We start from the raw sequence: 25,160 nt of genomic DNA, 5'->3' as shown, positions 1-25,160 counted from the left end.
CCTACCCCCACTAGATCCTGGGTCCAAACTAAGAGGGCTGGGATGGCTAGCCCGAAGTGCTTGCTGCCCTGTCACTATACAGGATCCTTGCCATGGTAGGCCTCCTAAGGAGAGACGCACCCATCATGAAACTCTTGTGATTTGGGCAGCTTGGGTGTGCCCTTTGCAGTTCTTAAAAGAAGCCCTTTACCACGGGGGTTCTTCACTATATGGCAGAGGAGTGAGAGAAAAAAAAGAGTCTTTCTTGTGCGCTGAAAGGTGCGAGTGTGTAACGCGCGCTGTCCTGGGATAATTTTAACTCAAAGGAGGGCCGGAAAATGTTGCTGGTTTTTCTTTTCTTTTTTTTTTTTTTTTTTCTTCCCAGCCCACGCGGCGCCCCGCTGGCCCAGGTGGGCCCAGCTGAATGGGGGGCTTGTGCCCGAGTGGGGCGGGGCAGGGCGGGGCGCAAGGCCTCGCGCCGCCCCCAGCCCCTCTCCCCACCCTGCTGCCCGGCGCCAGACGCTCAGAACGCCAGCCAGCCATGACCGGAGCTCCTGTCCTGGCCCTCCTGCTGCTGGGGCAGCTTCTGACGGCCACCTCCGCGCAGGTGAGCGCGAGCCTTCGGGTGCCGACCGGGTCGGGGATGGGGCTGGACATGGAACCTCACAGCCTGAGACAGCTGGAGTCTCCTGGGCCAAGCCCTGAGTGCCGCCGCCGAGGACCCTCGAGGACGTCCATGGATGGCACCCTCTCCGCCACCTTGCTCCAGCGAGCAAACTCTAGTGATGTAGCCGAGCCCTATGGACACCAGGACAAATCGACCGTGATCCTGGGCTCCCATTCGTCTTGGCCCAACTGGGTCAGGCCGCTGAAGGCGCTGCCACCACGCTCAGAATGTACAATGTTGCCTTTGTTCCTAGAGACTCCCTGTGGGGCAGCGGCACAGCCACTCCTGGAGCAAGTGGGGATAAACTGTGTCTCCTCACCAGGCTCCAGCCCTGGAGACGTTGGGGTTTTCTAGCAGGCAGGAAAGGGGGGGGGGTCATGGGCCACTGCCACAGGCCCCAGAATTACTTGGGCTGGGGAAGATGGGAAAGGGGTCTGACATGGTGGAAAAAAGGGCTACCTAATAACTTATCTTAATTTCAGAAAGTGGGACCTCGAGGCCCCCCTGGTCCCCAAGGGCCTCCTGGGAAGCCGGGCAAGGATGGCATCGATGTGAGTTGGGGAAGGTGACCACACATGCAAGCCCCTCCTCTGAGAGCTTGGGTGATACAGGGTACCCAGTAGGGCTGAAAAGACCTTGCTCCTCTTTGGGGTAGATCCTGGAGTACAGATAATAGGCTGGCCCTTGGCTAAAACTGAGCCCTGAAAGATGCATGTCCTCCTGTAGTCTAGGGGTTATTCTGGGGATGGGATCTTGTTGGGGCTGAGAATCGAGTCAGTCTTAGATGGGGATGGGGACCAGTTTATCCTCAAGGGTAGTGTCTTATTCAGTTACAGCCCAAACGAATTGGGGAGGCAACTGAAGTCTTGCCGCTCTACCCCATGTCTCCCCCCACCTCCATCATATGGAGTGGAAAGCTTCCCATAGGCTCTTCTCCAGGAAGGGCAGCCCCCAGACATCCATGTTATTCCCCCTAGGGATGCATGCATAGAGGGCTATAGGAAGCTTCACCAAAAGTTCCTTGAATTCCTTCCAGGACCTAACTCAGCCATGATAGCCACAGGCTCCCTCACACCCTTCCTCGGCTACCATGTTGGACCTAGGTTGCCCAGGAGCCCCTCTGCTGTAGCTAAGCATCCAGGCTTTAAGGTCCCTCCTTAAAATAGTCTTAAAGTCTCAGCTGAAAGATTCATTACCCTAGCAGGTGTCCGTGGAGGATGCAGCTGCTGGGTATCTTTCTGGAAAATGGGGGAGGAACTGCCGTTTCCCAGACAGAGGGAGTCAAGATGCTCAGCTAGCTATAGCCACTTTGTATTTCCTGGAGGTTACTGTGTCCCTGTGTTCCCAAGTGATCCCCAAGTGCTGCGTGGCTGAGCCTGTTTCTAGCTCACCCCATCCCTAGCTAGCCTGCAGAAGAAAGGCTCCAGGTATAAATGAGAGGGTCTGGGGACCCCCATAATGTCTCCATGAGCCAGGCTTGCAGGACTGGATTGGGGAATGGCCCAGCTCTAGGGTGGGTCTCCTGTTTTCAGGGGTCACATGTGGTCATTGTTGTGTTTTTCAGGGAGAAGCTGGCCCTCCCGGTCTGCCTGGCCCTCCAGTAAGTGTCCCTGGTTGGAAAAGGGAGGCTTTTCTAGTTTGCAAGGGAGAGATGAACACAGAAAACAAAAGATCCCTGACTCCCTGGCCTGGCTTCTGTGGGCCTGCATTGCCCCAGGAGAGGCCTGGGGGCCGAGCCTGGAAGTGGGTGGGAGGGTAGCTTATGGGCTCTCTGCTGGGTCTGGCTGGAAGCTTTGTTTGTGACACTTTTCAGATAAACTAGAGAAGGGAGATAGTACAGCCCTTAGGCCTCTCCCCACGGTGCCTGTGCAGTCTCTCTCACCTTGGTTGCAGATCTTGAGCCCACAGGCATTCCTATGTGGTGACCCACCTGCTGGTCTTTTGCTGGGGAGGCTGGAACAAGTCTTCCAGGGTCTGGCAGAGGAGCAGGGCAAGGAGCCCATCACCACAGCTGTGTGGTAGCCAACACCAACACAGAGAGGACTTTGACATCCCTCATGGAGACTGGAACTCAGTCAGAGCCAGATAGTTCTTGCATAACTCTGTCCTTTCCTCCTACCAGGGACCCAAAGGGACCTCGGGGAAGCCAGGGAAGCCAGGAGAGGCAGGATTGCCAGGACTGCCTGGTGTGGATGTGAGTGTACCCTCCTCCTGCATCTCTACCTCACCTCACCCCTGTCTCAGCTCAGCCAACGGTCCGGTTTTCACTGCTATTCTGCAGCTGGGCTTATTCAGGCGGAAGCCTTGTTCTGACAGAAGTGGAGGTAGTTCCCGGTGGGGGTCCCTGGCCTTCATCCCAGACGCTGCCAGCTCCTGGCTGGGACAGAACCAGCTTCCAGTAGTGGGGAGCTGCATCAGCTCTTACCTATCCGAGAACAAGTGCCCATTGTCAGGCTTCCTGCACCATGCTGGCCGAGCGAGCAGTGTTCCTGCAAGCTCCCTGATGGCTTGATGAATGGTGATGCACTCAAGGTCCTGGCTGTAGGACTAGCCAGACAGGGTCTGAGGACTGGGCTGCTGGACCACTTTGTTTTGCCATCTTCGGGTTTGGTGGCAGATTCTCCACGTGCTGGCCCCGCCCACTCCAAGGTACACCTTTCTAAGTGGTCCCTGCCTTTGGATTCATAGCTAAGAAAGTGTCTGTGAGCCAGGAAGTGGTGGTGCACGCTTTTAACCCCAGCACTCAGGAGGCATGTGGATCTCTTAGAGTTCAAGGTCAGCCTGGTCTACAGAGTGAGTTCCAGGACACAGAAACACCAACTTGGGGGGGGAGGGAAGGTGTCTGCGGCTCATTTCTTCCTGGGACCATGGCACGTGCTTCTCATTGGTGGTTTCTTGAGCCTATCCCCTTACCTACTTTTCCAGGGTCTGACCGGGAGGGATGGTTCCCCAGGACCCAAAGGTGCCCCTGGAGAACGGGTAAGTGTTTCTATCCCAGTGGCTACAGTCCAGGGATAAGGTTCCCAGGTGGCCCACCAGGCTACCAGGATGAAAGTTCTGTGGATAATGCCCACGACTGCACTGGCTGGGCCCTATCCCATCACTCCGCCTCAGGGAACAATGCAAGTGGACAGCCTCGAGCGCCACAGCCCCTTCCCCCTTCCCAGCAATCCCGAGCACCTGGTCACAGTCATCTTAGCATTCAGACCATGGCAAGGAGAGCTGGTGTGGTGATGGGGGTTACAGGATGAGGCCCAGGTGTCCCTCTGCGCAGTGTCTCTGGATACCAGGGCCCTGGGTAAATGAGTACAGGAGGAACCTGCACATCCGCTGAGTCGGACCGTTTTCACTGAATCTGCCCTGTTTACTGGCAAACTGGCCCACCCTCTTCTCCTTTGGAGGACAGATCTGTCTATACAAGATCTTCACCTCAGGAGCGGTGAACACAAAGCTCCTCTGAGAGCAAGAGGGTTGGGTGGGACCCAAGACCACAGCTAGCATGGGCTACTCAGATGTGTGGGCACCTAAATGAAAGTGAGTTGCTGGTGGCCACCTGGGCTAGTTCTGCTCAGCCTCGGGTGAGCTGGTCCCAGGCTGTCTTGGGGACACTTGAACTACAGTGCAAGGACGACCAGAGTGTCCCAACTTCTTGGCAAACCAGTCATTTTAGGCCCTGTTCTGCCAAGCTGCTAGTTCCCTCACATAGACTGAGTCCTGAGGTCTCGGCAACTTTTGCAAGCTAGTGTTGGCACAGCTTCCAGAAGACAGTCTGGGGGCCCTAACTGTGGCTCACACCTACCCTTGTGTCTTGCCTCCTGCTGGCCCCGCCCACCCACTAGCAACTTTCTTGGCTATGCTTTTCCTCCGTACTCACCCAGGTTTCTAGGACAGCAGAGCCTTACATGGCCCCAATGTTCTATAGCAGTATTCATCCCTGCTCCCCAACTAGACAGTTATGACTTAGAACCCGGGGGGGGGGGTGTAGGTTTGCAAACAAAGGCCAAAGTTTCTTCCCTGTGTATCTGACCTCTTTTTTTTTTCCCCTTCAGGGAAGTCTAGGACCCCCAGGGCCACCAGGACTTGGGGTAAGTACCAACCCATCCTCCCCATGAACACAGTGTACCTGGTCATTGTGGGATGATATCCATGGGGTCCCTAGCACTGGCCTGGAGGCCTAGAATCTTACCTAGGCTATGACCTCTGGGTTAGCGGGTATGGTTTTCCTAAATCAGGTACCTCACTCTTCCTGAACCCCCAAATTTCCTTGGGGGGTAGCAGGGCCAACCTGTGCTCTGATCTTGTTCTTGTCTTTGCAGGGCAAAGGCCTCCCTGGACCTCCTGTGAGTATTCATCACCCCCTCGGCCCCTCCCAAAAATGTCAGTTCCCAGAAAGAGCAGCGCTCACTGAGTCCCATCTTGTGTGGGAAATCCCAGACCCTGGCATAGCGGTCTTCTTAGGGCATGACCTGACTTCTTCACACTAGGAATCCTGGCCTTTCAAAGGGCGGACAGCCCTGGTGGGAGTCCCTCACCCAGGGTTCCCTCTTCTTTATCTCCTCCAGGGAGAGGCAGGAGTGAGTGGCCTCCCAGGTGGGATTGGTCTGCGAGGCCCCCCGGTGAGTGACTGCACGCTGTGTGGCCATTGCGCGAACACATGTAGCCTTAGTACCCACACCTAACCAGAGGCTCCACGTTCCTCCTCCTGCTAACCCTCACCTCTGTCTTCCCTGTATACTCTCTCCTCTCTGTTCCTTTCCTCCCTGCCCCATACTTGGGGGGGGCACTGACTAAAGCCCCAGCAGAGAGGCACCCATGACTCAGGATGGCAGACAGATGGGCAGCAACACAGGCTTCATCCAGGGAGGATAAAGGGAGCTGAGTATCCTCTACTTTGGGTGAAGCTGGTGCCCTCCCTCAGTGGGGCAGGCTCTGTTCTGAGTCATGACTCCTCTGTAGGGACCCTCTGGACTCCCAGGCCTGCCTGGCCCCCCAGGACCGCCTGGACCTCCTGTAAGTACTGAGGAGGGGTCTCTGTCAGGCTGCCTAGACTACCTAGGCTGGACCCCACCTTAATACCTGCCCGGGCTCTGCCATTCCCCAGAAGCAGGTGGGAGGTGGGTTGGTACAGCATTCAAGGTCACCAAATGATATCTATTGTCACCTCCTTGGCAGATGGGTCAGCAGTGCCTTGCACTGGCTACTGGGGAGATAGGGTTGAGGATTTCAAGCCCTCTGTTAGACGAAAACCAAAGACAGAGTGGGTAGTGGGGTGGATGGACACCAACTGCTTCTTCTATGTTCAAGGGAAACCCTGGAGTCCTCCCTGAAGGTGCTACTGACCTGCAGGTATGCTTCGTGGTGAATGTGGAGCAGTTATGAGCATAGTCACAAACCTATTCAGGCCCTGCTTTGGAGGAGGAGTCTTGCCTAGGGCCACTGCTGGGGGCGGGGTTCCAAGACAGTCTCTACCATAGAGGGACCTGCTTTCCTGGCAGGAAGGCCCCAGGGGGAGTTCCTTGGGGACTGGGCTCCAGGCTCTGCAGATGGCTCCAGGCACAAGCCTGGCCTCATCTCTGCTCACCATCTACACCTGTGCTGTCCCTCACAAAGCTGCTAGTCACAGAGAAGAGGTTCCTAATGAGTGCAGTTCCATCAGGTGGCAACTCGGCTTCCTGTAGAGCCACCTCTCAGCTGTTCTCTGTATTAGGTGGTAAGTAGCCACTGCACTGAGTGGCTGATAGGCCTAGTCTGTTGCAGGGGGGTTCCTAGTTCCTAGGAGACAGTTTGTGTCTGGTTTCATCCCCATCTGGGTGCCGTTTCACTCAACATTGGTGGCCACCTTCCCACCATTCTTCGTGCTTGCTCAAACGTCCCCTAGAAGGGGAAAGGGGGGTTCTTCCAGATAAGGACAAGTGTTGAGCCTCTGGGATGGGCTGGAGGTGGGTAGAAGTCACTACCACTGTGTACCCTTGGCCAGTTCAGCATGAAGTGAGCTGGAAATCTCCATCAGTTTCTTGGTATCTGGCACAGGATATGCTGTCAAACCAGAGCATCAGTACTATTGGTTGAGACATGTAGCATCCCCCCCCCACCTTCAAGAGCCTCCAGGTACCCAGTCACATGAAGGCCCCTTTGTGGAGCCTGCAGCCAGCAGCCAGTGTGTAAATAGCTGCTTTGACTTTGAGCCTGTCTGTAGAGAGTGAGGGAGGAGGGTGACTGGCTACAATCCAGCTCTCCAGTGGCTCGCTTGCTCGCCACACCTCATGCCCAGCACTGAATGGAGTCCTGTTTAGGCTTGCCCACCGTCTCCCTCACTGGTGAAACGGTCCTTTTCAGTACACTCACCCCCTCTCTTGCGCTATCCTGCCCTAGCTGTCTTGGAAGGATCTGATCTTTCTGCTTTTCCACAGTGCCCTGCCATCTGCCCTCCGGGCCCCCCTGGACCCCCAGGAATGCCAGGGTTCAAGGTGAGTGGGCAACGGCAGGTGACAGGCTGAGCACGCTTCTCCACTGACAGAGGCCATTGGGTCCCCCCATGCTATGTAGTTTGGGGTTTCAGAAAGTCTGAGCCTAGACTCAGCTTGTTACAGGGGGGGATATAATTGCCCATCAACTCATCCTATCTTCTCTCCCCATTTTCTCACACTAGAAGTATGACCAGGCTAGGCCTGGCAACTGAGGGCCTGATGTAAGCTAGGCAGTATTCTACCACTGAGCCAGTATGTATTTAACTCAGAATCTACCACGTTTCTAACAGTAGTAGCCCATGCAGGATCGCCTGTCCCGTCTGGGGGAGGCTGAAGTTAGTAATGCGAAGACATTGTTTTTGCCTGTACCTAAAGAGACAAAGGTGGGTGCTGGGGAGATGGTTTAGTGGTCAGGCAGAGAGAGAGAGAGAGAGAGAGAGAGAGAGAGAGAGATATGAGTGAGGGCTAATCCTAACCATCCTCCTCTTGGGGGTCCTTGGAAAGCACAGGCCTCAATCTCCCTATCTGGTTCCGCCTAGGATTCTGAATTCCTGCCTGGCTGGCTGGCTGCACAGCCCTTGAGCCTGCATAGGCGGAATCGGGGGCATCCATGGGTCTAGGGGCTGTGACTTCCATGTTTGTTTTCAGGGACCTGCTGGCTACAAAGGGGAACAAGGAGAAGTTGGCAAAGATGGTGAGAAGGTAAGATGCTGCCCACACGTAGGTTCACCGACCTAGAAGGGCAGCCATAGGCAAAACCTCTGGGTAGGTACCTGCCGCTGGTATTTCCTCAATGGGGCCTGGCTAGTCAGAAGTGGGAGGCCCCGGGGCAGACTCCTTTCGTATAAGCACATTTTATCTGACCTCACACGGAAGCTCCTGGTGTACTGAGAGTCTCTGGGGACACTTGGCTCTGGGCCTCTGCCACCTGACACAGTGGCCACTGTCCTGCCTACCCTTCTGATGGTAGGAGTGGCTGAGTATAGACCGCCAGGTGTACAGTGGCACTCCCCCACTTGGCCAGGAAGGAGGTGCCTAAGAAGGCCTGGGCCCTTTGCTTGGACAGAGACCTCTGGTCCTTCCCAGGGAGTGGTGAGGTCACCATCATTTATGTGGCCTAAGTGTACCCACCTCACTCAACCTCCATGGCTCAGATGTGAAGTAGGAGTAATGCCCCTCATGACTCAGGCTCATGGAAGGGGACCAGTGGGAAATGGAAGATACTAGAAGGACTAGGGTGGACTAACTGACTACTACTTTCTCTGTTGTAGGGTAATCCTGGCCCCCCTGGGCCTCCCGGCATCCCAGGCACCGTGGGATTACAGGTGAGGCCAGGGAGGGTCAGGGCGGTGACATGGAAGCCCCTGTGATGGTCACCAAGGGAAGTTAGTTTAGACTTCAGGGACAAGAAACCAGCCCTTGAGAGAGGGTCGCATCCCGGGTGACATCAAGGCTAGTGTTGCTCCCTCCAAGAGCTTTAGTTGAAGTCAAGCACTTCTAGGAAAGATGCCAAGGCCTTGGGGGACTCTGAGGCAAGTCCTGTGGTGGCCATTCAGGTAGATGTGCCATCTGGCCTCTGTAGCACTGGTTCTGTTCTCTCAGGGCCCACGAGGATTACAAGGACTTCCAGGACCACTTGGGCCCCCTGGAGACAGGGTAAGTGCTGCTGGCGGGGGGTGGGGGGGTGGGGGGTGGGCAGACAGGGGGTCAGCTGACATCAGTCCTGGGATCATCCCTACCCAGATTCTACTCAGGCTCAAGATGAAAGACCCTTAGCAGCCAGAAACTCGGGGCTCTTGCTGCTTGGCAAGTTGGGGCGGGGCTGGAGCCTCCTGTAGGAGGACATCAAATGCCTTCTCTCCTCTACAGGGTCCCATTGGGTTTCGGGGCCCCCCTGGGATCCCAGGAGCACCTGGGAAAGTGGTATGTATCTCTCTGGGCTGGTGGGTGGGGTGGGGTGGGGTGTGGTCCACAGACCAGCCCAGACCCTTTGACCACCATCCCGCGGCTGGTTCACACAAACGCTGCCTTCTGTCCCGCTTGGATTTCCCGTAGCCCTGTCCCAGGATGACGTGTCCGTAGACACACGAGGCACCCAGATACACCACGGGGTGGCGTAGCTATCTGTGAGGTCCAGGGCATGTGTGAAGTAGCATAAGGCACATGGCATGCCTCGGTGACAGCACAGCTGGGAAGCATTGGGGTATCTGACCTTCACAGGAGACCTGCCTCCTTTGTTGTCTGGATATGGCTGGGGGGGGGGGCGGTGTCACCATCCCAGGCTGCCTGTGACTAGGTCTAGAGGGCTAAACCAGGCAAAACCCGGAAGAGGCTTCAGTCGGCACACAGCTTTCCTGCCTTCTCTGTGTTGTTAACATTGTCCCTACCCCCTTGCTATTTTTTAGGGCGACAGAGGTGAGAGGGGTCCAGAAGGGATCCGAGGCCCTAAGGGTGACCTGGTGAGTGAGAAGGGGCTTGGTTCTCTGGACCTGTCTGTGAAAGAGCCTGACCTAATTCCTGACTAGAGTTGGGGGTGGAGGGCACTTAGAGGACCCCGGCCGGGGGCATGAGGATTCTTCATGCTGTGTACCCTATTCTGGAAGGGATATAATGCTGGAAATGGGCCAGGTGGTGGTGGCGCACGCCTTTAGTCCCAGCACTCAGGAGGCAAAGGTAGGTGGATCTCTGTGAGTTTGAGGCCAGCCTGGTCTACATACAGAGTGAGTGCCAGGACTGTTACATTCGAAAAACCAAAAACAAACAAACAAAACCCTGACCTGGATCTGAAGGGTCCCAGCTCCCTCCCTGCCTGCCTAGCAGCCAGCAGTGAGAAGCCCAGGGGAGAGGCCATAGGAGACAGGCAGGTAGCTTCCTTTCTCCTCTCCAGTAACCTCAGACTGCCAGCTGCAGATAGACTCGGAGTTACAGCGTAGGCAGCCAGGCTTCTCCTGGACAGAACTGGCTGTCCACAAACACTTGCAGCCTCCAGACATCCTTTTCCCTCCTTGAGGCCAGTGGCTGATCAGTGCTACAGTGGCCATAAACCCTAATGGTGATGGATCGTATCTGCAGCGATTGGGATGAGCCACGACACCGTCTCCAGTTGAAACACAGTCTACCTGATGTCCCGAAAGCTGGCCATGTGTGGCTGAGCCTGTGGGGACACACAGGGTGAGGCAAGGTGGGATATTCCTCAGGGCACCAACTTCAGCCCTTTCTGTCCCATGTTTCCTTTAGGGCAGGCCTGGTCCCAAAGGAATCCCTGGAATGGCCGGACCCGGTGGAGAACCAGTGAGTGTCTCAGGTATCCGTGGCATCAAGCCTGGTGTCATGGTCACATAAACTGCCCCAACATTGCTGCTCCTCTTGGCTGAACTCTTGCTGCCATTTGTCATCATTTTCCTGAGGTTCTCTTCCCACAGTTCCGCCCATACACCGGGCCCTGCTTCACAAGTGTGTGCCCTATGATGGGTCAGGGACCCCTCCTCAAAAATGCCTGACCCACCACGGCGCCAGCCCCAATGAACACACGGAGACTCTGCATTTGATATAACGCTGTTGGCCAGTTACTTGTTTCTTATCGGCTAGCTCTGTCTTAATTACTAACCCATTTCTATTAATCTAAGTATTTCCACGTGGTCTCATCTTACCGGAGAGTGGGGCCGGCGTCTGCTCTCTCCAGTCTCTACATGCTGACTCCTCCCTATTACTTCCTCGAATCCTCCTTGTCTCCTAGTCCCGCCCACCTTGCTTTCTTATTGGCCAACAGTGCTTTATTCATTAACCAGTATGAGAACCATATATACATAATGGCATCTCCCATCAGTACCTCCTTGTCATCTAAACCACTGTGGTTCAGCAATTCCAAGAAGCCCCAGAAACCCACAGCAGAACCTAGCAGTCCCCCCAACAGCCCCACCAACCGCTCTAGCAGCCCCAGAAATCCATAGCCTCCCTGGGAGACCTCAGCATTTCCAGCAGCCCCAACATCTCCCAGAAACCTACAGTGGCACCAGCAGCTGCAGACGCCTCCCCACAGCAGTCCACATCTCCCTTCTGCTCCAGCCTGTAGTTCTGCAGCTGCTGTGATCCTGTAGAAACCGGTAGTCTAGGGATAGGCTTAACTGGCGCCTAAGAAGGAAAGGCCGGCAAACATAGGTAGGTATGCTGAGAGCCATGGGTACCCTGTCTACCCACTCCCTTGCAAGGCCTCTGAGGGCAGCATATAGCCAGGAAAACACAACCAGTCTCAGGGACTCATGGGACATTTTTAGTTTAGAGGGAAAGGAAGGGGTTTCTCCATGCAACAAAGTAATTCTCTCTGTCTCAAGGGCCTAATACTGTTGCTTGTCCTTAGGGCATGCCAGGCAAGGATGGCCAGGATGGCGTACCAGGGCTTGATGGCGAGAAGGTTGGTGCCCGGCAGGATGGTTGCTGGGAGGAGATAGGAGTTCAGCTTCCCCAGGCCTTAGCATCACTTTTCCTCATACCCTAATCACTGTCCTTGTAGGGAGAGGCTGGTCGCAACGGTGCCCCAGGAGAGAAGGGTCCCAATGGGCTGCCGGTGAGTGCCCAAGCTGTGTAGCTTGGTTCCTCTGGGATTAGCTCCTGCAGATGTCCTAGGAATAACTCTGTTGGGGTCTGGCACAGCCCTGGGGCAGGAGGACAGGAACCCTACTTGAACATACCTGTACTCTAGTGTGGGACAAACAAGTGCAAATGAACTTATATTCCTTCTGGACATTGTGGGGTTACCCTTGTGGGCCCTGCCTGGGAGTGCTGTGGCTCTGAATCGGGCTGGGGAGGCTGTGAGTCCCACCATGGGTCAGCTTTACCCTTTGGAGCACGTTGTCTGGCCTATGCACACTGCCCATGCGTACACTATGCAGCTGCACTGTGAATATTCTTTGCATGCATGCCCTCCATGGACTCAGCAGCCTTGGTTCTGATACTGGCTCCTAGCCCTGACCCTATGATTCCTAGTATTAAGCCTAATCTAAACTCCAGCCTGGACCTAGGCTGTTGTCTTGACTTCAACTCTGAACCTAACCCAGGCCCTTACTTGACCCTGACCCTGACCCTGATCCCTGTCCTGACAGGGGCTCCCTGGACGAGCCGGGTCCAAAGGCGAGAAGGGAGAACCGGTGAGTAGCTGCTTTTCCCCCAGAAAGGCAATGCTGCAGTAATGGTGATGGAGGGAGAGGACAGCATTCTCTGTCTCCTCGTTTCTACAGGGCAGAGCTGGGGAGTTGGGTGAGGCTGGCCCCTCTGGAGAGCCAGGTATCCCTGTGAGTATCCATAACCCTTCCCTACCTGTGCGTAGGAGGGTAGTGCCCCTCTCCCTCCCCCCCCAGTGCACACAGGGAATCTACCCTTCCCCTGTATGTACACAGAGATTCTGCCTTGTCTGTGCATGCTGAGTATATGCCCCTCCCATTGTGTACACAGAAACCCTGCTGCATGTACTCTGTGTACGCATGCACTCTGGCCCTTTCGTAAATGCACATGGAGACTCTGCTCCTCCCTCCATGTTGTACACAGGGATCTTGCCCCTTCTCACGTATGTCATATGTCATACCCTGCCCTTGACCTTTTCTTTCCTTGCAGGGAGATGTTGGTGTTCCAGGGGAGCGTGGTGAGGCTGGTCACAGGGGCTCAGCGGTGAGTGGGAAGACATGCTTTATGGGCAAGAAGGGGTTGCACTTGGGTATATAAATGACCAAACCCCTGAAACCTGGGAATGGTAAGAAATGGGGGGATCTCACCTTCTTTATCCCTCGCCCTCTGGGATAATGGTGTCATGCTGGGATACCTTAGCCTCAAATTCTTCATGCCACTGTGCTGCTGAGACCCTGACAAGTTTAGGTGGAAATTCCAAAGCCTTGTACTATAACCTGTGGGTTCAGCCTTCTCCACTAACACCCTGAGGAAGACACTGGGCATTGCTACCTGACACTGAGCCAGTCTGACAATTTGGGTACAGACTGAGATCTGCTCCCCACACTTAATTGCCTCAGAAGGTGTCTGTGCTTGTGACATGGCTTAAGACTCATTCACTGTCCACCCGACACCCCAGGGAGATATAGCTGGGTCTCCTGAGCCACAAGGGCTGTTAGGGCCTCCGTGGACTTCACAATATCCACTTATATCCTGGTCTTTTAGGGAGCTCTTGGCCCACAAGGTCCTCCTGGGGCCCCTGGCGTCCGTGGCTTCCAGGTAGGTAAAGTTGGAGTAAGGGTTTGAGCCAGGGCAATGTCCCTGGTTGACTGGGCAGAGGAGGCTGGCTGGGTTCTTAGGGGTGCTGACTGGTTGGGATGTTATCCAATCCACAGGGCCATAAGGGCAACGTAGGAGACCCTGGCCTTCCAGGCCCCCAAGGCCTACGGGGTGACGTGGGTGACCGGGTAAGTGTCTTTCTCTTGTGCCTCCCTGCTCTAACCAATCTACATAGACCCAGGCCAGCAGTCTGTTCCTTTCCACATGGGTGCTAGAGGCAGTAGCATCAACTCTGTGAACAGGTGTCCCTGGTCCCTTTATTGCTCATTCTTTTGATGATGTTCTTGGGCAAGAGGGGATCTAGAATGCTCACTGCTCTAAGGAAAGCTCCACATGCGGGCCTAAAAGAACCAGTTACTGGGGCAAGGGTAGAGAGGCAGTCACGTGAGGTTCTAGGCTCCGCGGTACCTGTTGGGCGTGAGCTGAGGCCTGAATGACCCTAGTGTTTCAAACATGTAACTTTCCAAGACTCTTTGCTACTGGTCATACAGCAGCCAGTGATATCAGGGCCCAGGGGAGCTGTGGCTAACTCAGGTCCTCACTCCTGGGATCCCCTAGTGGGAGGTTAGGGTCCTGGCAGGGAGCCTAGCCCAGACACCAGGTCATTAGAGGCTATGCGATTGCTTTCTTAGTCCCCACTGGGCAGGGACAGGCGCTCTAAAGATGTGTACATTCAGGCATTGGAGGCTCCAGGGCACCTTTACAGACACAGGGAGCCACCGAAACCACCACCACACAGCAGGGACAAAAGGTACTTTATTAACCTCCAGGCAGGAAATTCCAGGGGTTAGGGAGCTTGCCAACAACTCCAAGGACCCTAAGCAAATGGAGGGAAAAGCTTGGTGGTGGCGGTGCTAATGCCTGCCCCAGGCCCGGGGGGGGGGGGGGCAGTCCCCCCCCCCCCCCCCCCCCGCTGTCTCGTCCTTGGATAACTCTTGCCTTTACTTTCACATTTGAATTCTCTTTTTTAAAAAGATTTATTTTTACTTTATGTGTATGGGTGTTTGCCCACACCTATGTATGTGCATTGTGTGCATGCAGGAGCCCAAGGATGTCAGAGATGGGCGTCTGATTCCCTGGAACTAGAGTTACAGCCAGCCAGCTGTGAGCTGCCTGATGTGGTTCTGGGCACTAAACCCAGGCCCTCTGCAAGAGCAGCCAGTGCTCTCAAGAGCTGAGCCATTGCTACAGCCTTCACCTTTACATGTCCAGGAAGCACATATTCCACCATTTAAGCAAAAAGCTCTGTGTGTGTGTGTGAGAGAGAGAGAGACAGAGACAGAGACCAGAGACACAGAGAGGGAATACCCTCACAAGTCATAGACATTAATAATTCATTGTCCACTGGGAGTGACAGGCAGCTGCTATCCTGGGAAAATTGACCCTTGAAAGACCTGTGGGGCATGGAAGGCTGTTGTATGCTGCTTTTACCTATAAACTTGGGTTTGACAGCTGGGTTTGGGGTCTGGTTCTGATCCCCCTGCCTTAGGAGAAATTGTTATGCCTACTCTAGGTGGGATTCCTGCCTCTGCTAAGCAGGGCAGTGACACTCTGTGGGGTCCCCAGGATTTCTCTAATCCCGACCCTTCTCTCTGCCCAGGGTCCCGGAGGTGCCACGGGCCCTAAAGGAGACCAGGTGAGCACAAGTCCCACGCATGTTGGGTTAGCTCTAAGCCATCTTCTGGCTGGGGTTTGCTTTCGAAGCTCTTGAGAGGCTCCTTCAATTCTCTCTCTCTCCATATTGCTTCTGTTTTCCTCTGCTCCTGCTCAGCACAGCCCTGGGCATCAGAGGGGACAAAGTCAGCTGCTTTACTGGGTACAAGTCATTGTCTATGATAACTCACTACATGGCTGTCGGTGGGGGGATGGGGGGCAACAGAAAGCTACTTCTGATTAGGGAAATGGGCTTTGTAAAAGGCGTAAAGAGATGTGAAGTCTGGTCTCTAACACTGGTGTCGCAAAAGCAGGTTAGAGCTGTGGGCTTCTCTCTGAAATTCTTTCCTGAAACAGCCCAGAGAGGGTGCGTTGTGGTGGCTGCTGCAGTCTATCTCTGGGTGGTCCGGGGCTTCTCCGTGTAATGCCAGGAAGGTGCCATCTAACAGGAAAGCCTCGCTGTGCAAATACTCTTGGGCTGTGGCTTTTGGGTTCTCGTGTTACTTTGGGAGCTCCTTCAAGTACAGGTTCCTGGCCTCGGCTCTGGCCTCAGTCCTAGGATCGGTAATAATACACAAGTGACTTCAGGTGGGGAGGAGCCAAAGGTAACTTTAGTGTGTCATCCTCAGGGCATTGCAGGTTCTGATGGTCTTCCAGGAGACAAAGGAGAGCTGGTGAGTATGCCTGAGCCCCTTACTGCCAACTGAGAGTCTCCTGGGTGGGGACTGTCCTGTGCATCAGGGATCTGAAGATGCAGGTAAGGTATGAATAGCACCCAAGTGCCTAGGTCTTGCCATCCCGTTAAGTGTATGTGGTAGGAGAGTGGGGTCCAGAAGACACAGGCAGGGTGGTTCCCTGCTAAGGTTGGGACTCTCCGAGGGCCTCGTCACCCTTGCTTGGATCAGCCACTGCTGAGGTCTAAGTGGAGACAACCCCACTTTCAGAGCTGGAACTTGGGTCTGTTATAAAGTAGAACTTTGACTAAGTCACTCACAGAACAGAACTGCCTTGGAACTCAAATGGAAAGACCTTCCTGGCTTCAAGGTGGCCAGGGATTCCGGTTTTCCAGTGATGTCTTTCCTTTTTGTCTAAGTGACACAGAGAAAGCCTAGCTCCAGGGTCCCTCCCTTCAGGTAGCAACCCTTGGCAACTGTGGACCTCCTATGCCCTTTGTAAATGATCCAGTTGATTGTGCTTTATTTGGGGAAATGCTTGACAAGAGTCTTAGAATCAGCCCGCCTGACCTCTCTTAACCTGATGGAGTGGCATACAGTGGCTGTGCGGGACAGAGCCCCTGCCAGTTAGAAACCTCTGCGCTGTGCCAGTTACCATAATGGCGAGCCAGGTGGGGACGTCACCCTCTGTCCTTTCCTGCTCTATCTGTGGGCAGTCAGCTCACAGCTGTGAGCAAAGCCCAGTCGGTCCACTTACACATTTGGGACCAACCATTTCTGAGGCCCCAGCTAGGGAAAGTTCCAGGAAGGAGATGTTGGGCTCAGCAGTGAAGAGACTGGGAGCAGATACCATGCAGCCACTAAGATCATGGGAAAGAGGTTTTAAAACAGCGTCTGTGGGTGAAAAAGAAAAGCCTTCTGGTGTGTTCATGTGTGAGGGGTCTTGAGTGTTAGCTTGGGTGCTGTCCTCCGCTGAGCAGGGGCTACGTCAGCCACTTCCACAAAACCCATACATAGTCAAAGCTCAAAGCATACACTTAACTTCCTCTTCACAGGGTCCCAATGGCCCCGTTGGACAAAAAGGAGAGGTGAGTACAAATCCAAGGAGCCCACAGGCTCCCATTCACCTTTGGGTACTGCCTAGATCTCCTGCGGCCACTCACCCCTGAGGTTCAGGCCTTCCCAAGGAGGACTCACTCTGACCCCTTTCCTCTTGTTTTTCTGCAGTCTGGCAGCCGAGGGGAACTGGGCCCCAAAGGTATCCAGGGCCCCAATGGCACCAGCGGAGTCCAGGGTGTACCAGGTCCCCCAGGGCCACTGGGCCTCCAAGGCCTTCAGGGTGTTCCAGGCATCACAGGGAAGCCTGGAGTTCCGGTTTGTGGCTTTTCCTTCCTCTTGCATTGGGGGTGTTAGACTTGTGCTGGGTTTAGACCATGATATTTTTGTGAACTATCAGTTTGGGGAGTGAGGTGTTGGGTATGTCAGGGCTACTGGTGTACTGGCCCACCTGCTGATGGACCTGGGTGAATTTCAGGGCAAGGAAGCCAGTGAACAGCGCATCAGGGAGCTTTGTGGAGGGATGATCAGTGGTGAGTCTCTTGTGCATTCCTCTACCCCCACTTAGCTTCTGCCCCTTGGCCACTGTCCTCCCCACCCTGCCTGTCCTCTTCCCAGGACTTAACACAATGCAGGGCGCTCAGAGAAGCCCCAACTAACTACTGAGGGCAATAGTTACAGGGAAGGAGTTGGGTGGTGCACACCTTTAATCCCAGCAGCACTTGGGAGGTGGAGGCAGACAGATCTCTGAGTTCAAGAACAGTCTGGTCTAAGAGAGGTCCAGGACAGCCAGAGGAACACAGGAAAACCCTGTCTCAAAAAACAAGGAAGAAGCAAGCCACTGTGCCCTTTGGCCGGGAGGGACAGTTCCTTCCCTGAGTGGCTTTGAACTTCTCATTCCAGCATGTGGGGTGTTCCGAGAGAAGAGGGGAAGGGGGGGCCTCTCGATTCCCCTGGTATACCCTAGACCAGGCAATAACCATTTTTGGTCAGTGAGTGAATTCCCTTCTGAAGGATAGCTGGTTGTGTTATACTTTGCATGAAGATACTTTGATAATCCTCTCTGAAGTATGTACTTGGCATCCTGTTTTCCAAAAGAACAAATCGCACAGTTGGCTGCACACCTGAGGAAACCCTTAGCACCAGGCTCCATCGGTAGGCCTGGTCCAGCTGGCCCCCCAGGACCCCCAGGCCCTCCAGGATCCATTGGCCACCCTGGTGCGCGGGGTCCCCCTGGATACCGAGGCCCCACTGGGGAGCTGGGAGATCCTGGACCTAGAGGTACGTAGTTGATCCAAGCAAGACATGGACATTCATGCCACTGTGATGGCACTGTCTCGGCCACCAGCCCCACCCTCCCATGCTGAGAGGTCTTACTTGAAGGAGAGGACTCAAAGGACAATCAGGTCCACTGTCACCCGAATGAGAGATTGCCATCTCTGCCCTTGATTTGCCTCATGGTCATGAGACCTGGGAGCAACACACATTTATGGGCCTGGCGTAGGTCCCCCGGTCCTACTGCCTACATGGGTCACCATGCTATAAATGTTATAAAATGCAGCCAACAATCTGGGCCTCTGTACTGTTGAGGTCACCACAGGTAATTTCTTACCATTCTGTGGGAAGGACAGTAATGTGAAATGTGGTATTTTTCTCAAGGACAAAATTCGTTGGGGATGTGAGCAATAAATAACGGGAGCCCATTTTCACTCAAGAGCTCAGACTTTAATGAAGACTGGTAGTAGATGACAATGTCAGTTGCAATAAAAACAACTCATTCAAACTGTATTTAAGATTATGTGAATCAGGGAGCCTTTGAAAGGAAGAGACAGGTCAGACCTCACTACCTGTCTGCTGGTGTTCATAGCTATTAGCACATTCTGTGGACATCTTGCTGGAAGAAGGCTGGGGCAAACTGGGAGTTGTGATGACATATTGAGCTGATGGATATCAGCCTTTCCCCCAAAACCTTTAGAATTTGTGTATTTTAAAGTATAGACCTCTCAAGCCTTATGTGGTGACACTGGTGACAGATTTGAAACCTGATTCCACCTGGTTCTGATTGATTGGACAGTAGCTTCCTGCCTCCCAAAAGCAGCTTAAGAAAATAATCTGTATGGGAAGTGATTCTCTGAGTCCCTCGTCATCTACACCATTACGCTTAAAACTTTGGTAGGTGGATGGACTTGGAATAATTTGAATGTCATTTTACCTGCTTTTAAAATCCTTGGAGATTGAGGAATTTCAACACTGGAGAACAAACATGGAGAATTCATCTTGTCTCAGTGCAGTCTGTCCCAAATCAACTTTCAGATGACTGTTTTCTTGGTCATTCCTCCAGAGTATGTCCTTCTCAGGCAGTCCATGCCATCTGGTGCCATGTGAGTGACTGCCATCTTTAAAACATATAGGATTTCCTCCAAACAGGTATCTGAATTCCTTCTAGACTGAAAATAAAATCTAGAGCATTACGTACCTGTATAGATGCTCTGAGAAAAACAGCTGGACACTTAAAGGCCACGACAGAGACACAGATCTCAGGAAGCCTGCTGGGGTGGCTACACAAACCCGTTTTCTATTTTAAAGTAAACATGTCATACTGTCCACTCTGTGTGAGGCAGTAGGCACCTTTAATTTTGAGTGTGCTTCAGGATGCTGTGAACCTGCTGAAGAGAATGTGCATACCAGATCAGGCCTTCTCAAACATCAAGCTTAGGCCATGGTCATTGCTATCCCTGTTCTCCCCTCCCTGAAATGCAATGCTGAGTCCTCTGGACACACATGGAACCAGTGTATGTCCAGAGGCATTAAAGCCCCCACACTGGGGCAGCCTCTCCAGGTCACTGGCAACTGCAGACCCAGCACCACTCCTAACAACAGTAGTGTAAGATAGTCCAACAAGCAGCAATAGCCTTAGACTTGCACCTCAGACATCTGCTCATATGTCTAGTGTCCTAGGACTCAAGCCAGAAAATCAGTGCTGCTGTATCTGCGTTATTGGAGGTTGTTTGCTTTTTACTTTTCTTGTTCTTGAAGTGCCAGGAATTTAATGTAGGGCCTTGTGCATGCTTGGTAAGTGATCTACCATGGAGCTACAGCCCAGCCCTATGTAACCATGACCAGACTGAAACAGAGTTGCAAGATTGAAGAACACTTAGAGGATATTTTAAAAACACTGTAATGCCAGGTGTGATCCCAGCACTTGAAAGACTGTGAGTTGGAAGTCAGCATGAGCTGCATAATGAACTCCAGGCCCGGACCATAGACTAAAAGCTTGTCTCAATAACACTAGAATAAAAACAAAGTATCCTTTGATAAGCTGTGAGTGGAAACACACACTGAAACATTAACACCAAACAATACAATTGTTTCAGAAGCATAAATACTTCAAACAAAACTAGGGCTCCACCAGTGATTTTGGAGGTAAGGATGATGTCAGCTGATGTGTTGGGGATGTAGGTGTATACCTTGGTGAATAGCCTCACTTAGCAAAACACTTAAGCAAAACACTTAAACTCAGCCAAGCTCTGTGGAAACAGGATGGGAAAGGCCATCACAGTGGGTGGGCAGCTGTTCTAACATGTCTGTGTGTTTCCTCACTGCAGGAAGCCAAGGTGACAGAGGAGACAAGGGTACAGCAGGTGCAGGGCTGGATGGGCCTGCTGGGGACCAGGGGCCCCAAGGTAGGCCACTGTCATCACACAGTTCTTCTGGAGGAGGGCTGGAAGTGTTTCTCACTTGGTAAACATTTTCACTGGTTAGGAACGGCTTTTTATAATCTCTTGAGTATTAGAAACAATGAATAATCAGTGATCAATAATTTTTCTGTATCCAACTTTAGCTAAATAGGTTTGATTATCTTCTTACTCAATATACTGTCTATTCCAGAAAATTAATCTCTCTTAATTGATCACAGACACTGATTTTTTTTTTCTTTATTCTTTGTGTGTGTGCGCATGTGCCTGTGGGCAACACACATGTAGAGGAGATCAGAGAACAACTGAGTGAAGCCAGTCCTCCTCTGCTTTAGTTCTGGACATTAAATTCAAGTTACCAGGCTCTTAGGCAAATACTTTTGCCTGCTGAGTCATCCTGATTGTCACGCCCAGTGTCTTAATGTAAACAGCTAAATGCTGGAGGTTTGGTGTGGACTAGGTGTGATCTCAGCACCTAGGAGGCAGCTGTGTTTCCTAGAGTGTTCCTCTCTGGGTTCCTCTAGCCAGATCCCTGCTTGGATGACCCTCCCTTGTCTCCTCTGGGAAGCATAACCTCTCTCCTTTGTAAGGTGCCCACACCTCATAAGGCTCATTACCCTCCTCCATGAAGTGTAGCCCCTCTCCCTGGGGTACAAACTCCCTTCTCTTCAAGGCACCCCTGCCCTGACTATTTGCTGTCCTGACTATCTTGTTGGCAACCCCAGGCTACAATTCCACCTACATGGCCTTAAGTATTACCTCTAAGTCTCCACCCAGCTGTGCCCTCACACTTGGGTCAAATCATGTTGGTAAATGGCTGTCCTAGCACCCCTACCTAAAGTTCCCCAACATGCTCCAGGCTGCCTGCCAACTCCAAATATGTTCTTTTTTTTTTTTTTTTTTTTACTTTTAAGGGTATTTACATATTTTATGTACAGAGGTGTTTTTTTCTCTGCATGTACATCTTCACACCAGAAAAGGCCATCAAATTCCATGAGATTACAGTTGTAGACAGTTATAACCACCACGTGAGTGCTGGGAATTGAACTCAGCACCTCTGAAAACAAGCCAGTGATTTTAGCTGCTGAGTCATCTCTCCAGCCCCTCCAAATAAATACACCCTTGACATACACCCCACAAGCCCTCCTGAGACCTAGTGCACTGTGTCTTCAGGACAGGATGCTATCTGTGGCTAGCCCGGTCTCAGCTGTACCTGCCCACCTCCTGCCCAGCCGCCTGTCTTTGCCTCTGCTCTTCTGGACTCTATGCCCCAGTGCCCCATCTCTGACCGTTTGAAGGGTTCAGAAGCAAGCCAGTAGAGAGAGAATCTTTCAGGTAGATTGTGAATGGCTGCTGCTTTGGAGTTCTCACGGCCTCTAACTCACTTTCCTGGTTTCTAGGGCCTCAAGGTGTGCCTGGCATCAGCAAAGATGGTCAAGACGGTGCTCACGGTGAGCCTGGCCTTCCTGGGGATCCTGGCCTTCCTGGAGCTGTTGGTGCTCAGGGAACCCCAGGGATTTGTGACACCTCAGCCTGCCAAGGAGCTGTGTTAGGAGGAGGTGGGGAAAAGTCAGGTTCTCGGAGCTCATAAACAGCAACTTTAGGAAATGACTGACAGGCAGCAGGGATCAGTCACGTGGTTACCAGAAATGGACAGAATGGCTGGCTACAGTCAGCTAGTCCTTCCTGGCCTGCCGCCTGGGCCCCCAAGAGCATCTACTGGCACCACTGTCACTGTTCATCGGCAGGATTAATGGCAGCCCATCCATCTGTGACAGCATACCTCAGGCACAGGCCCTAGGGATGGAGACTTTAAGCCCAGCATCTGGAAGGGATGGTGAATCTTAAGAGTTTGGGTTTTCCTTTTTTGGGGTTTTTTTTTTTTGTTTGTTTGTTTTTTGTTTTTGTACAATTCCATGAGATTGAAAACACTCAGAGGCTTGTTTACATAACACTTATATAAAGCCTATAATAGACTACCAATAAAGCAATCTGCTAACACTCCAGATTAGCACTGGCTACAGTGTGATGGAGGTGAGGCACTTAATATGTTCCACCTGCTTTCTACTGCAAACTTAACATCTCTGGCTCCCAGTATTTATTGAAGGAACTACACTGCACCGTCTGTACAATAAATAAAGCTACTCACTGGAAATCTGTGTTCCAAACATACAGTTTATTACACATAAAGCAATGACTCACAATGTGGAAATGTGGGCATTGAAGCAATCTACTGAGAAAATGTTTATGGGCAAAAGGAGTTTTAAAAGAAGTCTCTGGAAAATTCTTAGCAAAAAGTTTTAAAATGGCACTGTATTTTCCAATACAGAGTACCATGAGACTGGAAAGGGGTGGGGTGGGGTGATAAAACAAATGAAATAAAGTTTCCAAACCTCTTCTAGTTAAGAACAATTTACCTTCTTCCAATTGCTAAAGGGGCATATTTAAAATGTAAACAAAATAAGTAAACGGCAATGTTTTCTTTAGTCTTGAGACTCAAGAAATTACCAAGGATGTTAATTTTTTTAAGTTATCATGTTAAGAACACATGATGGTGTCGGACAGGTAATTGAAAAATTACTAATTATCAAGATGTCTTCATCCTCAAATGGTCATCTGGACATTAGTGGGTAAGTATTTTGTTTAGATAAATACTTTTGCAAAATGTGCTCTCAAAATCCTTCCTGGAGTCCCACCAACTGGAGCCACATCCCTCTGAGGACTCAGAGCTGAGCTCTGGGATGGCGGGCATGTGCATGACACCGCAAGATCGGCAGTTCTCTCCCAGGTCCTGGGTCAGTTCAGTCACTTGATCTCCATGGCGGGGCTGCTCTGCAGACTGCCCTGTGCAGGGCAGGTCACCAGGGATTCGGGTCTGGTCAGCTTTAGCCTTCTGCCAGTCTTACCGCAAAACACGCTCTCAAATTCCTAAAGTCAAGAAGTGATCATTAATGCACTGAATTCAAAGATGTGAATGCTGCTAGTTTTAAAAGCACAAGGAGCTGAAATTAGGAGCCATGTAAAGTATCTCAAAGTATGAGCTTCTAAGGTATCACAAACATGTCACACCTTAGAGATCAGGTATGTGAGAAAACAGGAAAATAACATTTTCCCCCCAATAGTAGTTATACTATATGTACTTTTTTTTTTTTTTTAGATTTCCCAGTAAATTCTCAGTGTCTGTGTATATGCCAAATGGCCATTTTTTTATGGTTAAAAAACCATAAAATATACCATTTCACCATTTGTTAAATGTCTAGGTCAGTAGCTATCCCTTCACACACTGGTGAGGATCCTTGTACAGCCAAAGACTAAGTGCATTCCCTGAGGCTGCTCTACACACAGTGAGACTAAGAGTAACTCTCTGCATGCTGCTAGTCTGCTTATTCGCCCAGCTTTCCCTGCCTTTTAAAAGGCCTTAGGACTAAAGTCTAGACAAGGCTGGCCCCCTAAACACAGGGTTGGCTTCAATGTCACCAGATAGCTACCAAGTCTGATGGCCCAAGAATTGGCAGGGTGGGGGACACATACTCGGGAATGCTAGAAGCAGCAAACAAATAGTTAACTACTTCCATGAATTTGTGAAATGCAGAATGTGTGAATCCCTACAAGATAATGACCCAGAGAGGAAAGAGACCTGTATTTGGAGTTCAATTCAAACACACAAGTATGAGAGACAGGTGAGTGCAAAGGCAGACATTGGGATGGCTGTTACAAATGAAAGAAAATAGAAGTGCTCTAACTCACTAAAGTAGGAGGAGGGTGGGCTCAGGGATGTGGGCCTTCACTGTTCTAGTGTTTTTGTTCACTTTTAGAAATTTTTTAAGTATGGCATCCTATAAATGTAGGTTTGAATGTCCCTGCTTTGATAAATATTTATTATAATAAAATTTGGTGTTTTCACCACTTGCAAATTTACAATTCAATGCAAATTTACAATTCTATGGCATTGAGTATACCAGATGCTTCTTCCAAAATGTCTCTCATTGGGGCCAGAGAGATGGCTCAGAGCACTGGCTGCTCTTCTAGAGGTCCTGAATTCAATTCCCTGAACCACATGGTGGCTCACAGATTGTCTCTTACCAATCCAAACAGCAGTTCTGTTTTCATTAACCATGGCAACCCACTGCCTGCCTTGACACACACCAATAAGTTTCCATCTCTGAGTCTAATCTATCCAGGGACCCTCACATTGGTGACTTGGCTTATCTCTCTGGGCTTGTCAAGGAGTGTCCAATTGTGGCAGGTGCCAGAACACCAACCCTTCTTGTGGCTGAACATTGCCATAGGTGTCCAACAAAACATTCTGCTTGTCCACTCTGTTGATAAGCACAGCTGCTATGAATGCTCAGAGACAAATGTCAGTTTGATTCTTGTTTTCAATCTCCTGACATTATACTCTGTGTGGAATTGCTGGGTCATTTGGTAATTCTGTTCTGAGAACTACCATACTGTCCTCCACAGTGGCTACACCACCTCCCATTTCACTATTAGAACATATACAAGTTTTAGAATTCCTCCAGATCTTTCCTAACTCATTCTTGTTTTGTTTTCCGGATATTTGATTAATATTGATGTCGTATCTCATTGTTTTTTGTTTTCTGGCACTGGAGATCAAACCCAGGGTCTTGCAAGTGCTCTACCACTGAGTCACATCCTTGGACCAGGAGGGTGATATCCTAGAAGCCAGTGC

The 25,160-nt window shown here is 51.8% G+C and overlaps 2 protein-coding genes across 5 annotated transcripts in view; one reads left to right on the top strand and one right to left on the bottom strand.

The window, feature by feature from the left end:
- The first annotated feature begins 345 nt into the window (after positions 1-345).
- On the top strand, positions 346-22,622 carry Col9a3 (collagen type IX alpha 3 chain). Its single transcript, XM_051184854.1, is given in 32 exon segments — positions 346-586; positions 1,129-1,197; positions 2,211-2,246; positions 2,769-2,840; positions 3,572-3,625; positions 4,696-4,731; positions 4,963-4,986; positions 5,209-5,262; positions 5,603-5,656; positions 5,951-5,992; positions 7,057-7,113; positions 7,762-7,815; positions 8,385-8,438; positions 8,716-8,769; positions 8,983-9,036; positions 9,519-9,572; positions 10,351-10,404; positions 11,471-11,524; positions 11,624-11,677; positions 12,213-12,257; positions 12,348-12,401; positions 12,721-12,774; positions 13,276-13,329; positions 13,446-13,631; positions 14,990-15,025; positions 15,672-15,716; positions 16,772-16,804; positions 16,944-17,090; positions 17,251-17,305; positions 17,871-18,053; positions 20,378-20,455; positions 21,868-22,622. Coding segments are annotated over 32 exon segments (2,274 nt in total). The 5' UTR covers positions 346-403; the 3' UTR covers positions 22,059-22,622.
- Tcfl5 (transcription factor like 5) overlaps positions 18,935-25,160 on the bottom strand; it is a 25,621-nt gene continuing 19,395 nt past the window's right edge. For 2 of the 4 annotated variants that reach the window (XM_051184817.1, XM_051184807.1), the window contains exon 6: positions 18,935-19,219. In XM_051184817.1, coding sequence (XP_051040774.1) covers positions 19,082-19,219 — 138 coding nt within the window. In that variant the 3' untranslated portion in view covers positions 18,935-19,081. Of the gene's footprint in view, positions 19,220-22,624; positions 23,396-25,160 lie in introns of those variants that run through there. The other 2 variants (XM_051184825.1, XM_051184834.1) reach the window with 1 other exon arrangement.

This window comes from Phodopus roborovskii, unplaced genomic scaffold, assembly GCF_943737965.1.
Source record: "Phodopus roborovskii unplaced genomic scaffold, PHOROB, whole genome shotgun sequence".
Taxonomy (NCBI): Eukaryota; Metazoa; Chordata; class Mammalia; order Rodentia; family Cricetidae; genus Phodopus; species Phodopus roborovskii.
Note: the sequence above shows the minus strand (reverse complement) of the source record. Positions and strands in the feature narration are given on the sequence as shown.